Source organism: Xenopus laevis, chromosome 6L (genome assembly GCF_017654675.1).
Source record: "Xenopus laevis strain J_2021 chromosome 6L, Xenopus_laevis_v10.1, whole genome shotgun sequence".
Taxonomy (NCBI): Eukaryota; Metazoa; Chordata; class Amphibia; order Anura; family Pipidae; genus Xenopus; species Xenopus laevis.
Window position 1 is genome coordinate 27,390,590 of NC_054381.1, and position 16,210 is coordinate 27,406,799.

At 37.6% G+C, this 16,210-nt stretch overlaps 1 protein-coding gene across 2 annotated transcripts in view; it reads right to left on the reverse strand.

The window, feature by feature from the left end:
- malrd1.L (MAM and LDL receptor class A domain containing 1 L homeolog) overlaps window positions 1-16,210 on the reverse strand; it is a 245,556-nt gene that overhangs the window by 58,980 nt on the left and 170,366 nt on the right. For both annotated transcript variants that reach the window (XM_041565859.1, XM_018267285.2), the window contains exon 31: window positions 10,385-10,542. In XM_041565859.1, the coding sequence (XP_041421793.1) occupies window positions 10,385-10,542 (158 nt within the window). The remainder of the gene's footprint in view (window positions 1-10,384; window positions 10,543-16,210) is intronic.

Sequence of the window (16,210 nt, forward strand, 5' to 3'; positions counted from 1 at the left end):
CATGAAAAGAACATTTGGAATGATTTGTTGGCTCAATTCAGACACCAGCTTACCATAATATCTGTTTTAACTATGTGTGCACAGAACTGAGGCTGCATAAGAGCAGAGCATACAAACCAATTGGAATTACTGAAAAGGTCCAGGACTTATAAATAGGTCACGGTGGGATATTTTTTAGAAAGATAAATACATGGGAACCTTTGGGAGGTTTGGCTCCATATCCAATTCTTTGACTCCAACAGATCTTTGTTACAGGGGTGGTTCATCTTTAGGTTAACTTTTGGGGGCCAATTCATTAACTTCGAGTGAAGGATTCGTTGTAAAAAAACTTTGAATTTCGAAGTGTTTTTAGGGCTACTTCGACCATCGAATGGGCTACTTCGACCTTCGACTACGACTTCGAATCGAAGGATTCGAACTAAAAATCGTTCGACTATTCGACTATTTTATAGTCGAAGTACTGTCTCTTTAAGAAAAAACTTCGACCCCCTAGTTCGCCATCTAAAACCTACCGAACTCAATGTTAGCCTATGGGGAAGGTCCCCATAGGCTTGCCTAAGTTTTTTTGGTCGAAGGATAATCCTTCGAATCAAACGATTCGAAGGATTTAATCGTTCGATCGAAGGATTATTCCTTCGATCGCTCGATCAAACTATTTGCACTAAAATCCTTCGACTTCGATATTCGAAGTCGAAGGATTTTAATTCCCAGTCGAATATCGAGGGTTAATTAACCCTCGATATTCGACCCTTAAATTTGCCCCTTAATATGTTAAAGCATAGCCAATTCTAAGCATTCATTATTCCTTTTTAATACTTTTTTTTTATTATTTGCCTTTTTTTTTCCCCATCTAAAAAACAAATGCTCTGTAAAGCTACAAATTTAATGTTATTGCTACTTTTTATTACTCATCTTTCTTTTCTGGCCTCTCCTATTCACATTCCAGTCTCTTATTCAAATCAATGCATGGACTCTAGCAACCAGATTGCTGATATTGCAAACTAGAGAGCTGCTGAATAAAAAATGGTAGTACAGGTATGGGACCTGTTATCCAGAATGCTCGGGACCTGGGGTTTTCCGGATAAGAGGTCTTTCTGTAATTTGGATCTCCATACCTTAAATCTGCCAGAAAATCACATAAATATTAATTAAACACAATAGGCTGGTTCTGCTTCCAGTAAGGATTCATTATATCTTAGTTGGGATCAAGTACAATGTACTATTTTATTATTACAGAGAAAAGAAAAGGAAATCATTTTTAAAAAATGTTTGATTAAAATTAAGGGGCAAATTTACTTAAGGTCGAATGTCAAGGGTTAATTAACCCTCGATATTCGACTGTCGAAGTTAAATCCTTCGAATAACGAAGTCGAAGGATTTAGCGTTATTCGTTTCAATTGAACGATTAATTCCTTCGAATCGTTCTATTCGAAGGATTTTAATCCATCGATCGACTGATTTTTGTTCGACCTAAAAAAGCTTAGAAAGCCTATGGGGACCTTCCCCATAGGCTAACATTGACTTCGGTAGCTTTTAGGTGGCGAACTAGGGGGTCGAAGTTCTTTCTTAAAGAGACAGTACTTCGACTATCGAATGGTCAAATAGTCGAACAATTTTTAGTTCGAATCATTCGAAGGTCGAAGTCGAAGGTCGAAGTAGCCCATTCGATGGTCGAAGTAGCCAAAAAAACATTTGAAATTCTAAGTTTTTTCCTCTATTCCTTCACTCGAGCTAAGTAAATGGGCCCCTAAGTCTATGGACATGGCCTTCCCATAATTCGGAACTTTGTGGATAATGAGTTTCCGGATAATGGATCCCATACCTATATAAATCAGGACAACAAACCGCTTTTGTAATGTAAGACAGATAACGTCTATGACATTCCTCTCTAAGATGCATATTGAAGATAGTACTGTATATACTTCTATATGCATTCATTCCGTTTGGTAAATTTTTACACTAGTAGTATTTTTTTTTCCTTTTTATAAAGCAGTGATTTTTAAACTGTGGAGCTGGCCTGCCTAGGTGGGCCCAGTCTGAATAACAAAACAGGCTAGAGAAACCTGTAATCCAGACAACTTGAATTATGGAAAGGACATCTTCCATAGGTTGTTTACTTTTTACTTTCTTTCTATCAAATAATTAAGTGTAAAGTGTCATTTTTCACCTTCTAAAGCAGCTCTGGGAGGGGGGGTTGTCGACCCTTTAAACTGTTCTGAATTGATACATTTAGTTGCTACATGTACCTTTGTCCCTGCTGAGCAGAATCTCTGGGTTTCATTACAGGCAGCTGTTAGAATTGATACAATAGTTGCTAATACTCCAGAGATGCTGCTGATAAATGTATCAACTAATGGAGCAAAATTGTAACAGTTTAGAGTCTGCACCTGAATTACTGAGCTGCCAGACTCAAACACCAGAGACACGAACATTCAACTTTAAACTTAGATTTTGGAAAAAGAGTAAAAAATAAATAATGGAAAGTAATTAAAATAAAGTCTTTATTTCTGGGGAACAATCTGAAAACAATTGAACTGAAAAAAATGTTTGGAAGGCTAACAACCCCTTTAAAGGAACAGTTCAGTGTAAAAATAAAAACTGGGTAAATAGATAGACTGTGCAAAATAAAAAATGTTTATAATATAGATAGTTCGCCAAAAATGTAATGTATAAAGACTGGAGTGATTGGATGTGTAACATAATAGCCAGAACACTACTTCCTGCTTTTCAGCTCTGTAACTCTGAGTTAGTCAGCGACCTGAAGGGGGGCCACATGGGACATAACAGTTCAGTGAGTTTGCAATTGACCCTTAGCATTCAGCTCAGATTCAAAAGCAACAGATATGACCCATGTGCCCTCCTCAAGTCTCTGATTGGTTACTGCCTGGTTAAAAATTGTTTCCTTTTTCTCTGTAATAATAAAACAGTACCTTGTACTTGATCCAAACTAAGATATAATTAATCCTCATTATTGGCGAAAGAACCCTATTTAATGTTAAATGAAGACTTTAGATATAGAGATCCAAATTACAGAAAGACCTCTTATCTGGAAAACCCCCAGGTACCAAGAATAACAGGTCCCATACCTCATAAAAATTATTTTTCTTTCACTTGGAACCAATTCAAGTGTTTAATATTCCCTAAGAGAAACAGCCCAGGTGCCTTGGAAGATTATTTTGCCTTAGTGAGCATTAAAGACATAACTATTACTCAATGCAGAAAGAAACCTTCCTTCAGCCGTCAAATATTTCCTAATTATAAAAACAAGTGACATCTCATTCATCCAGGGACAAAAGTGCAAGAACCCTAACGATATGTTCAAAATAAATTGATTCAGCGCATTTGCAACTTGCTTTGACTTTGAAGCTGAGTTGAAAATATGAAACAAATATGATAATGGCAGAAATCATGTACATGACAGGGGAAAAACACAAAAATCGATAGAAGTATTTTGGTGTTCGCAGTTGAAAGTGGTTTGCGTTGGTGGTAGAAAATTAACTTCAGTATAGCAAGATTAAATGCCAAGTGTGCATTCACTGACAGCTACCGGAGCAGATTTGTTATTTTCTGCAGAAAAGAATTCCTGGAGGAAACGTCTGCAAAACATTTTTGTTGGGTGTCATAAATCTGTATCAGTGTTGTAATTATAAAACCACGCAGCTGCTTGGTCATTCAGCAAAAACATAACTATCATCATTGCTGCCCCAGCCATGTTGGTCTTGAGGGAATATCTAGGCAACACTTGGAGGGAAGAGTCCTTGGCATGGCATAATGAGATTTTGCTGATCTCTTTGGGTTGGGTCTTTTCATCAAAATAGCAATACAAAGTCTTTATTAAGAGCTGGAATTAAGTGACCCCAAAGAGTGAGACGGGACAAATGTAGCGACAGGGGGATAACCAGTGTCGGACTGGGCCGTCGGGACACCAGGAAAAAACCAGCGCAGAGACGCGGTGCACACGCCGGCGCGGCAGTGGGGCTGAAGAGGGCCCTGGGGCAGTAGCCCCGGTGGGCCCCGGGCCCCACATTCTGACCCTGGGGATAACTGGGGAATTGAATTGAATAAGGACCGGAGAGGTTAATTAGCTGGGGGGGAGGGGTGATGGGAGTTTGTAAGGAACAGGAAGCCAAGAGGTAAGGGTGGGGAATATAGTCAGAAAAACAGGAAAAGGTTGGTTATTACCTTGTGGAGAGGAGGAGTAAAGTCAGTGGCCCACCGCCTGCCCTTAAGAAAGATTGGTAGGTTGCATAAGTTGTAGCTCTGGTGGCGAGGTTGGGTTCCCCTGGTGGGTAGCCAAAAAGGGAAGAAATAGTTGAAGGGGAAGGAGTTTTTTGGGAGGGGTGGGCCTGGGAGTAGGTTTGGGGGGGAAAACAGGAACAATAGGCAGAGGAGGCGTAGATGTGTAGAGGCGGAAGCTTGGAGGCCCATTTATTAAAGGACATATTTTAGTGGTATTAGAGCTTTTTGAAACCATGATTACATTTTCTCTAAAACCACGAATGACATGACAGTTATTAAATGAGCTGATTACAAAAAGCACAAACGAAAATAACCTCAAAGCTGAAAACCTCATGAACAAAAGAACGTTTGTACGGAAACCTCCGAAAACCTCTAAAACAATGACCTTCCATTGACTTCTACATGACCCCAACAGCTTTACTTGGCTACTATCATACTGTATTTGTCGATTTTATGTATTTTACACTCGATAAATTACGAGGAACAATGAGAAAAATGTTCTAAAAAGCTTGAATCGGAGAAACAAACTTTCCCAGGATGTTCTTAAATTGGCCCATTAGTCACAGGCTTGGGGACCTATTTATTTAATAGGCCCCCATTTAATGTCTCATTTCTGTGGTTTCTGTGGTTTTTGAAACCACGACTAAGCTTCTAAAACTACGAATGTCATGAGATTTAATAAAAAATCGGAATAAAAAAGATTACACAGAACTCTGCACTAAAAATGTGAACACCACGAAAACCTCTAAAAATGTTAGTTTTTTTGGACAATTCCTAGAGGATAAAAATACAAATACCTCTAAAAGTCTGAATTGTTTTAGAACGGTCCAATAGGATCCCATTGACTTTAATAGGACCTCAACAACTTTTACCTGTCAAAGTTTTGTATTCGAGGTTTTAGTGTTTTGTTTTTTTAGGGATGCACCGAATCCACTATTTGGGATTCAGCCGAATCCCTGAATCCTTGGTAAAAGAGTCAGCTGAATACTGAACCAAATCCTAATGCTAATTTGTATATGCAAATTAGCTTCAGGAATGGAAAAAGTGGAAAAAATTCTTCTTTTGTGATGAAGTCACGTTATTTCCCTACCCGCCCCTAATTTACATATGCAAATTAGGATTCAGATTTTGTTCGGCCAGGCACAAGGATTCGAACGAAACGGAATCCTGCTGAAAAAAGCCTAATCCTGGCCAATCCCAACCGAATCCTGGATTCGGTGCCTCCCTAGTTTTTTAAATATTTAGACCTTTATAAAAAAAAATTAGAAAACCATGAATTGTTAGAGATTTGTGGTAAAAATCTAAATTCAATTGTTAGTAAATGAGTCCCTTGTTATTGGGTTGTTCAAAGGGAAATGTTCATGTTAATAATAAGTTACTGTAAGTTTTGATAATTGTTATGCCGCCTTCAGCTGCTAATTGTTACACATATATGTTATAGATAACTGTTGTATAAAAGGTATTATATCAAGTTAATTACAAATATTTTGTTAATGTTAAAAAAATAAGCGGCGGCCTTTTCCACCCAGTTTTGGTGAGTATGAGTATGAGTCTGTATGGGGTGAAGAAGGGTAAATGATTCGGGACTGCTTAGTCATGGATTTTCTACGTCAAGTGTTTTATTAGAATTTTTAAAAACCCACTTGAGCCTTCATAGAGTCCATATCATTCCCTTTATTTCTGAACTAAAATTCTGTGTAGAGGATCAAAGGAATGCACAGTAGGAGGGGAGTACAGATATTTTCCCTACTATTTCTGGTTCATTTTCAGCTCACAATAAAATTGCTCTTACCCACGGGCATGATTAGATTGCCGTGGTTTACTTATGTGTTCCGTTTCACAGAAATGTTTGCATTAACAGAGCCCATTCTTTACTGTTGAGCCTGTTCCCCGCATTCAGTTTGGTGCCATGGGGTACTGTCACTATAGGACAGAATGGGCTCTGTTAACTCCCATGCAGAAGAACACATAAATAAAGTCATCGCACGGGAACACATCAAGAAGCCCTTGCACATAAGAGCCCTTAAACAGGCAAAGCAATGTGAAATAGCTAATTAAGAACTGTTTTGAAGAAGTAGTTAAATACAACATTAAATATGATAGAGGTGTTTGTGTTAATTCACATTGAAAAGGTGGAAAATTAGCAATTGACTTAGATCTAAAATGCCTGAAGAAGAAAAAGAAGAAGAAGAAAAAGAAGAAGGAGCAGAACAAGAAGAAGAAGAAGCAGAAGGAGAGTTATTAGAGAGTTTAAGTAATCTGAACTCCCTTACAGGTTTCAGTATAATCTGTGTCATCTTTACACAATATCATGAATATTCCCAGTGAAAATTATTATATCCCATGATAACAATACAGGTATAGGATCTAGTGACGGGCAAATAAATTCGCCTGGCGCAAATTCACGGAGAACTTCCGCGTTTCGCAGCGGTGAATACATTTGCAAAACTCCCACGAAAATTTGGAGGCAGCGAAAAAATTTTGGGCGCGTGTTGGAAAAGTGGCTCACGTCAAAACTGACGCACGTCAACACTATTCGGACACCCATTGACTTTAACACCTGCGTTAAAATTGACGTGAGTGTCAAAATTGGCGTGGGCGAATGGGAGAAATGGGAGAAATTTGCTAGGATCCATTATCCGGAAACTTCTTATCTCCTTATCCAGACCATGGGACTTGATTTACAGAAAAACCATCTCCCATAGACTCCATTTTAATCAAATAATTCACATTATTAAAAAATATTTCCTTTTTCTCTGTAATAAAAACAGCACCTTGTAATTGATCCAAACTAAGATATAATTATTCCTTATTTGATTTAAAACATGTGTAATGTGTAAATGATATTTAGAGGTCTAAAAGTATGGTGATCCAAATTATGGAAATACCTCATCTGGAAAACCACAGGCCCAAAGCATTCTGGATAACAGGTCCTGTATATATCGGAACTATGTGACCAATGCTTAAACGACAAGCCAACCCCAAAAGTAATAAGCAACTTTCCAATTTACATTTATTAAACATTTTCATTAAACCTTTTAGTGTTATTTTTTAATTAAAATTGCTATTGAAAGCAGCATTTGCTTAGTTCTTGGTTGTTACTTTTTCATCCACCAGCACAGAGAATAGAAAGAGACAAATAGTTTCAATAGCAATACATATACAAATAACTTAAACACCATAGGAAATGTAATGGGTGTAAAGTATATTGCAGAGTTGCTTAAAATTTTCTTTCATTAGGGAAATATGTAAATTTGGGCTGACATTCCATTTAAGGACCTGCATGATGAACCATAGGTATGTTAAGGGGCAGATTTACTAAGCTCGAGTGATGGTTCGAATTTCCAAAATTTTGAATTTCGAAGTAAATTTTTGCGTACTTCGACCATCGAATAGGCTATATTCGACCATTCGACTTTGATTTGAATGATTCAAAGTAAAAATCGTTAGACTATTCGACCATTTGATAATCTAAGTACTGTCTCTTTAAAAAAAACCTCGACTTCATACTTCGCCAAATTAAAGCTACCGAAGTGCAATGTTAGCCTATAGGGACCTTCCAGAGGACTTTTCGACGTTTTTTTTTTTTTGGTCGAATAGAAATCCTTCGATCGATCGCTAAAAAGCGTTTGAATCGTTCGATTCGAACGATTTAATCGTTCAATCGAATGATTTTTATTCGACCGCAAGATTGCCAAATTTCTTGAAAAAACTTCGAAGTTTTTTAATTCGATGGTCGAATTTCGAAGTTTTTTGTACTTCGAAATTCGACCCTTGATAAATCTGCCCCTAAATGTTAGCAATGATCATTAGTCATATAATGATCTAGTTCTGACATTTTTTAAAACTCAATTCCACTTTAAAAGAATTGGGAGCATTGCATAAAGTCTCAGATATAAACTGGACTGCATCACTATCTCCTCAATGACATGCAGTCAGCTAAAATCTCTGTCCTTACCAACTGAACGGATTTTGCTTTCACTGCCCTGTCTTCACTAGACTAATTACAGCTAATGATTGACTAAACACCATGGATTTCTGAACTAAAGGTGGCCATACATGGAGAGATCCGCTCGTTTGGCGATGTCGCCAAACGAGCGGATCTCTCCCTGATATGCAATGTGGGAAATATCGGGCTGATCCGATATCGGACTGATCGGGCCGTTATCGGGCTGATTTGTAACGGGCGGTCAGATTGCGGGACCGCATCAACGAACAGATGCGGCCGCAATCCGACGGGAATTTTTATTCCCATCCAATCGAGATCTGGCCAACTTTCGGCCAGATCTCGATCGGGGAAGCCCGTCGGGGGGCCCCATACACAGGCCAATAAGCTGCTGACTCGGTCTGTCTGCAGCTTTTATCGTCCCGTGTATGGCCACCTTTAGACAACTTTGCAATGTGTTATTACACAAGTCTTTAACTTAGTTTTCACTTACCTTGATTTACCTTAACTGTCATTGCAGTGCATCTGACAGTTGCAAACATAATTTGAAGACCCCACGGAGCCTATAATAATAGTTTACTATAAGTAGAACATTTTTGTTCTGTACTTGCTGTGAAATAAAAATCCTACCTTTCTTCTACCTGTCACTGAACTACAGCAGTGGGAGTAGCTTCGACAAGCGAAGGGCAAATCAGTCAGGTGAACTGACACAGGAGGAGAAATGAATCAAGTTCTTTTTAATTATGTTATTTGAATTCCCAAGGTATACACATGTAGATTCATGTTAAGTAGGTATGGGACCGGTTATACAGAATGCTTGGGACCTGGGGTTTTCCATTTAAGTGATATTTCTGTAATTTACATCTCCATACCTAAAGTGTGCTTAAAAATAATTCAAGCATTAATTTAACCCAATAGGATTGTTCTGCCACCGATCAGAATTAATTATATCTTAGTTGGGATCAAGTACAAGTACGGTTTTATTATTACAGAGAAAAGGGAAATCATTTTTAAACATTAGAATTATTTGATTAAAATGGAGTCTATGAGAGATGGCCTTCCCGTAATTCAGAGCTTTTTGGATAATGGATTTCCAGATAACGTATCCTATATCTGTATTATTTTGAGTATATCTAATACACATCTCATGGGTAGCTAACTAATGCTAGGTAATAATCTTGGGCTTTTGAGAAAAGCAACATTTTGTATTTACCTTCAGTCTTGCCCTTGACCTCAGTGAGTGTAATCTGATTGGAGATTGGCACATATGACGACTAACCTGCTGATCATGGAAGTGAGAAGTACCCAGCGATACCCTGACCTCAGCTGGCTAGTTTATCTGTATTCAGTGGAGAGAATTTTATTTTTTTTCAAGCATGTTTTTCTCCATATTGGCACCCAAAGGGCAACCCACTAAAGCTGCCACCCTACGTACATGCCCTCAGTTGCTTGATTTTAACAAGTTAAAATCTGAATTGGATTGGGTCTCTTAGAGTCCAGCAAAGAACCTGGCACCCTGGGCCCAGTCTCAAAGCAATTACATATGGAAAGTGTGAAATTGGTATTGGCTTTTTTTATAAAAGACCAAGATGGAAATTAGGATGGTGTAATGCCAATTGTTCTAGGCTGGAGCCCACTAGGGTCTTGGCCCAAGGGGAGATAAACTGGAACTCTAGTATAGTCCATTTCAACTCCGACTGTGCCCTTCTATATCACTAGGCATTGGATAGAGTGATGGACCAATTTATTCGCAAGGTGCGAATTTCTGCGTTTTTTTGATGCCAGTAACAATTCTGATGCCGGCGTGAATTCCAGTGACAATTAAAGGTGCCCATTGACTTTAATGTGCCCAATTGTCGCCGGCGTCGGGAGAAATTCACCGATCACTAACTGGATATATTAACCTTTGCTAGCACACTACAACAAAGTAGTTTTTATGCAAAAAAAAAAATCTTTCAAATTATTATATATATATATATATATATATATATATATAGAGAGAGAGAGAGAGAGAGAGAGAGAGAGAGAGAGAGAGAGAGAGAGAGAGAGAGAGAGAGAGAGAGAGAGAGAGAGAGAGAGAGAGAGAGAGAGAGAGAGAGAGAGAGAGAGAGAGAGAGAGAGAGAGAGAGAGAGAGAGAGAGAGAGAGAGAGAGAGAGAGAGAGAGAGAGAGAGAGAGAGAGAATATATTATCTATTTACCTTGAGTGTGCATGAATGAGGTGGCCCCTGGATGTAGTACCAAAAGCGTATCCTACAGGTCCCGTTTGTGACTGGAAAATCGTTACTCGTCAATATTCTGGCAATGTCTCCTTCTTGCTGCAGAGATGAGTTGATAAAGAGGAAATGTTTCCCACTGCCTGTAGGGTTAGAAATAAGTCTCGTATGACACAAAGACACAAAGATGCAAGTGCATTGCTTTGTGTCAGATAACAGCTTTACACCTTACTGAAACATATGTTATATAGTGAATAAAGTACCCTCTCTTGTAAAATATAAGGATATTATAAGTTACCGAGGAGTTTCATGACCATATAAAAACACGAGGCTGAAGAATCTCTAAGGTAACTTCTAATAGCCTAATATATTTTGCAACTGGGTGTACTTTATTATAATACACAAATTTCAGTGAGTCATGTGACAGAAATGACATCAGAACTCACCGTTTATAAGGATATAATTTACAAGATATTCATAGCTTTTGTGTATTATAATAAGTATATTATATCAGTAGCACAGCATAACATAACATAGGTTAAGGGCAGTAACCTTCAGTAATCAAGAGCAGTTAGCTGCTATCAGTCACATTGTGTCACCAATCCTAGTGAACTGGATGCAAATGCGATTTTGAGTATGTGCTCCAGAAGTGTTGAACTTTGAATGTGGAATTTTCTCTGAAAATGCTACACACAACCTGCACCCGATTTGCATCACAACACAAGCGCAATAGTGTCTGTTTTGGCACATCAGTTGCAATTGTTTTGGATACTGGAATTATGGGGGGAAATTTGCAGAAGGAGTAAAAACACTTTGGCACTTTGCATCCATAATTTGCACTCTGCAATTGTTCCTTCAGTTCATTTGGTTTGCTGAATGCTATTATCTGAGGCCAACTCATAGAACCTGCCTAGATCTGGAATTGTTCAGGTGCCGTCAGGCACTTACATAATTCTGTACCTCCCTGTACCAGAATCGCCTCTACCATGAATACCTTTCATAAAGGCACCCAGAAATGCAAATATACACATGCTGAATATTTATTTGATTTTATCTGTTTCAAACACAGATGTGCATAATATCCATGCCCTTATCTTATCCTGTTTAGACTATTGCAATCTTCTCCTAATCGGTCTTTCTGACTCCCATCTCTCCCCCTCTAATAAATCTTAAACTCTGCTACCAGGATCCTTCTGCTCTCTCCTAAAAGGTAACCTGCTCAACCCCAACTAAAATCCTTAGCGTGGCTGCCTGTTAAGCAAAGGATAGTTTGTTAAACCCTTCTACTAACATTCAAAGCCCTTCACTCCTCTGCTCTTCACTACATTTCTTCTCTTGTCTCGTTCCTGTCCTATGTTCCTGGTCGCCACCTTCTCTTCACACCATCCATGTCCACTGCCATCTCTTGTCTCAAACCCTTCTATCTTGCTGCTGCTTACCTTTGAAATTCCAACCCTGAATTCCTCCGTAAGGAATCCTCTCTCAATCTCTTCAAGAAAAAACTAAGAGTCTACCTTTTGAATCACTAGAACATTAGCCTAGTCCTGTGCCTACTGACTTTGCCTTACCTTGGACACTTTTTCATCTCAAATTTGTACCTGTATGTTACCCTCCCATCCACTTAGACTGTAAGCTCTATGGGGCAGGGACCTCCTTCCCACTATGTCTCTTACCACTCCAAGGAAATGCATCAAGTCAATAATTCAAATGAAAGTGGAGATTTATTGGTGATCCAACGTTTCGGCTCCGCACAGAAGCCTTCGTCAGGGACAACTCCGGTGATCCACTATTTCTTTATATTTATTTATTCTTATATTTATGTTTTTACATTTTTTGTATATTATTACATTTTTTATATATTATTATTTTCATTGTGTACCGCAGGGTCTATGGGTACTACTCCCACACATATTTGCTACGATCATTTGTCCCAGTTATGTGTTGATGAATTAATTGGCAAATGCATATGTTTGTTCATCAAACCCCAGTACGTGTAAACAATCCTTGAGAAAGGCCCTAGGGGGGCCGAAACGTTAGTCCATACATTTATAATAAATTATTATTTATTAATTTTAAAACCTGTGAGTGCTGACCTTCTCTTTTGTATTGTACTAAGTATTTTTTGATCGTGTACCCAGGCATTTATACAGCTTTTATCGTGAGTGCTGGCATCCCTTGGATTTTATATATATATATATATATATATATATATATATATATATATATATATATATATATATATATATATATATATATTATATATATATATATATATATATATATATATATATATATATATATATATTGTACTTTTATGCACTGTGCAGCACTGTGGCTCCTTAACAGCACTTTACAAATAACGTTATACATAATATATATAGTTATGTCCACATCATCTAAGTCTAAGATCATCATCTACGTCTAAAATCCCAATCCTTCATGTATTCACTGGGCTATTTCATTATCCAGGTTGTTAAATAATTCCCTTCTCACCGTATGAAATTTCTCACCTCATTATCTCACATATGCCTGTGACATTAGAATGACGCTTGCACTATTTGTATAGCAAGCAATACTGTATGTTGGCAGTTGTAAATAAAAATGTAGTGGAATTCTGGTCAAATTTAAAAAAAGAGAGCAAGGGGGCGATTTGTTAAACCTCGATTTTTTTCTGGTCGAGTTTTTAAAGGGGAAAACTAATTTTTGAAGGAAAAATTTCGAATTATTTAGAGATTTATCATACCCCAAAGCTGCCAAAAATACTCCAGCTAAAACCTGCCAAGGTTATGTAGAAGTCAGTGGCAGAGGTTCCTCTTACAATTTGAAATGATCTGCACTGGGTTTCAGATGACAACTCAATGATTTGGGCGTCAAACTCAAAGAATTTGTATCATTTGAATTGTTGCACCGTGTTATCGAGACGTTTCCTGCACTGACTTTTTCTAGTTGATTTCTTGAGTTAAATTTGTGGATGGAAGTTACAGTAGGTCGACTTTGCTTTAAAAAAAAAGCGAGATAAAAGAACTGACATGGGGCTCATCCCCAGAGGTTCAAACCATATATTCACATATTCATCAAAATCCCCAAATCAGTGAACTATAATACAGGTATGGGACCTGCTATCCAGAATAAGAGGTCATTCCGTAATTTTTATCTCCCTACCTTAAATCTACTAAAAAATAATTTAAATATTAATTAAACCAAATAGGATTGTTTTGCTTCCAGTGAGGATTAATTATATCTTAGTTCATATCCAGTGCAAGGTACTGTTATAGTATTACAGAGAAAATTTGAATTATTTGATTAAAATGATCTATGGGAGATGGCCTTCCCATAATTTGGAGCTTTCTGGATAACAGGTTTACGGATGACAGGTCCCATAGCTGTAGTAGTAATCACTGAACTTGCCACTTGTGTAAGCTTCCTTTATGTTGATTTCTCACTCTGATGCCTGTTCTTTGTTGTGGAGCATGACAATGGAGAATACAATCATTTACTATCTCTTTCTATGTCCTGCTTTCCAATCTCCTCTAGTGTCACCTTCTTCCCCTTTACGGCCTCAAAACACTGCAAAACTAACCCTGAACACTCTGATCAATTTAAATATCATTTTTATTTCAAAGTCATCAACCAAAAAAAAAAACCGAAATAATTTTTGTCTTTAATTTGCCGCAGAGAGAGATCCCACAGTGTGTTCCTCTTTTGATTGGTTACAAGGACTGAAACTGGGAATGGATTAAAGGAAACATAAATAAGACTCCAAATTCTTTTATCTGTTGCTTTTTAAATAATTTATCTGTAAAACTAACAGCTCTAATATAAATCAGAGTACCTCTCCCTGCAGCTTGCCTTTGCAGCTTCTCCGACACCTGATTAATGTAGTCAATATAGCAAACCATTGGCTGTGTGCTGATAAAATGAATTAAACATCAAAAAATTATTTGAAGATGTAATAAATTAACCTTTTATTGGGTTACTGATTTATTACAGTTTACTTTGTGTGTTACATTAAATCAGTCCAGTGTCCTAGAGGTCCATAAATGTTTTTGTATGCCCTTAACAATATACAAATAAATATATGGTATAGTGGAAAGAGAGCAACAGAACTGTTCTTCGGTATATGTTCTTCCAGTGCTGTATTTTTTGTCTGTAAGTTCCAAAAACTAAACTTCATACTTGAGATTAGGTCAAACTATTGGTGTGTGAAATGACAAAACTATTTATTATCTGTTACATCTTTTAGACACTGAACCCTTTTCATATGCAAAATAATATTCTTAGGTATCGTTCTATGATCCTGTATGTTCTTAACATTTAAGAAGATAGTTTTTTCACCTTTTGATACATTTTTAGGGGCAGATGTATGAAGGGTCGAATATCGAGGGTTAATTAACCCTCGATATTCGACTAGGAACTAAAATCCTTCGACTTCGAATATCGAAGTCGAAGGATTTAGCGCAAATCCTACGATCGAACGATCGAAGGATTATTCGTTCGATCGAATGATTAAATCCTTCGAATCGAACGATTCGAAGGATTTTAATCCAACAATCGAAGGAATATCCTTTGATCAAAAAAACTTAGGCAAGCCTATGGGGACCTTCCCCATAGGCTAACATTGAGTTCGGTAGCTTTTAGATGGCGAACTAGGGGGTCGAAGTTTTTTTTAAAGAGACAGTACTTCGACTATCGAATGGTCAAATAGTCGAACGATTTTTAGTTCGAATCGTTCGATTCGTAGTCGAAGTCGTAGTCGAAGGTCGAAGTAGCCCATTCGATGGTCGAAGTAGCCCAAAAAACACTTCGAAATTCGAAGTTTTTTTAATTCGAATCCTTCACTCGAGCTTCATGAATCGGCCCCTTAGTGTAATATAGAGAGTGATATTCTGAGAATTTGCAATTAGTTTTATTTGTGGTTTTTGAGGTATTTAACTTTTTACTCAGCACATTTCCAGTTTGCAATTTTAGCAATCTGGTCGCTAGGGTCCAAATTACGCTAGCAACCATGCATTGATTTGAATAAGAGACTGGAATATGAATAGGAGAGGTCTGAATAGAAGTAATAAAAAGTAGCAATAACACGTAGGGGCCAATTCACCAAGTTCGAGTGAAGTATTTGAAGTAAAAAAACTTCGAATTTTGAAGTGTTTTTTGGGCTTCTTCAACCATCGAATGGGCTACTTCGACCTTCGACTTCGAATCGAAGGATTCGAACTAAAAATCGTTCGACTATTCGACCATTCGATAGTCGAAGTACTGTCTCTTTAAGAAAAAACTTTGACCCCCTAGTTCGCCATCTAAAACCTACTGAACCCAATGTTAGCCTATGGGGAAGGTCCCCACAGGCTTGCCTTAATTTTTTTGGTCGAAGGATAATCCTGCGATCGTTGGATTAAAATCCTTAGAATCGTTCGAACATTCGATCGCAGTTTTTGCGCTAAAATCCTTCGACTTCGATATTCGAAGTCGAAGGATTTTAATTCCCAGTCGAATATCGAGGGTTAATTAACCCTCGATATTCGACCCTTGGTGAATTTGCCCCTAAATGTGTAGCCTTACAGATCATTTGTTTTTAGATGGTGGTCAGTGACCAGAAGAAGAAGGTAAATGATTAAAAACTATACAAAAGAAAAAATGAAAGCCAATTGAAATGTTGCTTAGAATTAGCCATTCTATAACACACTAAGGGGCAGATTTATTAAGGGTCGAAGCGAAAATTCGAATTTTCTTTTTGGTCAAAACTCTCAAATTCGAATTGCGAATTATCCAAACTCGATTCGAGTTTTAATTCAAATTTGAATCTCGAGATTT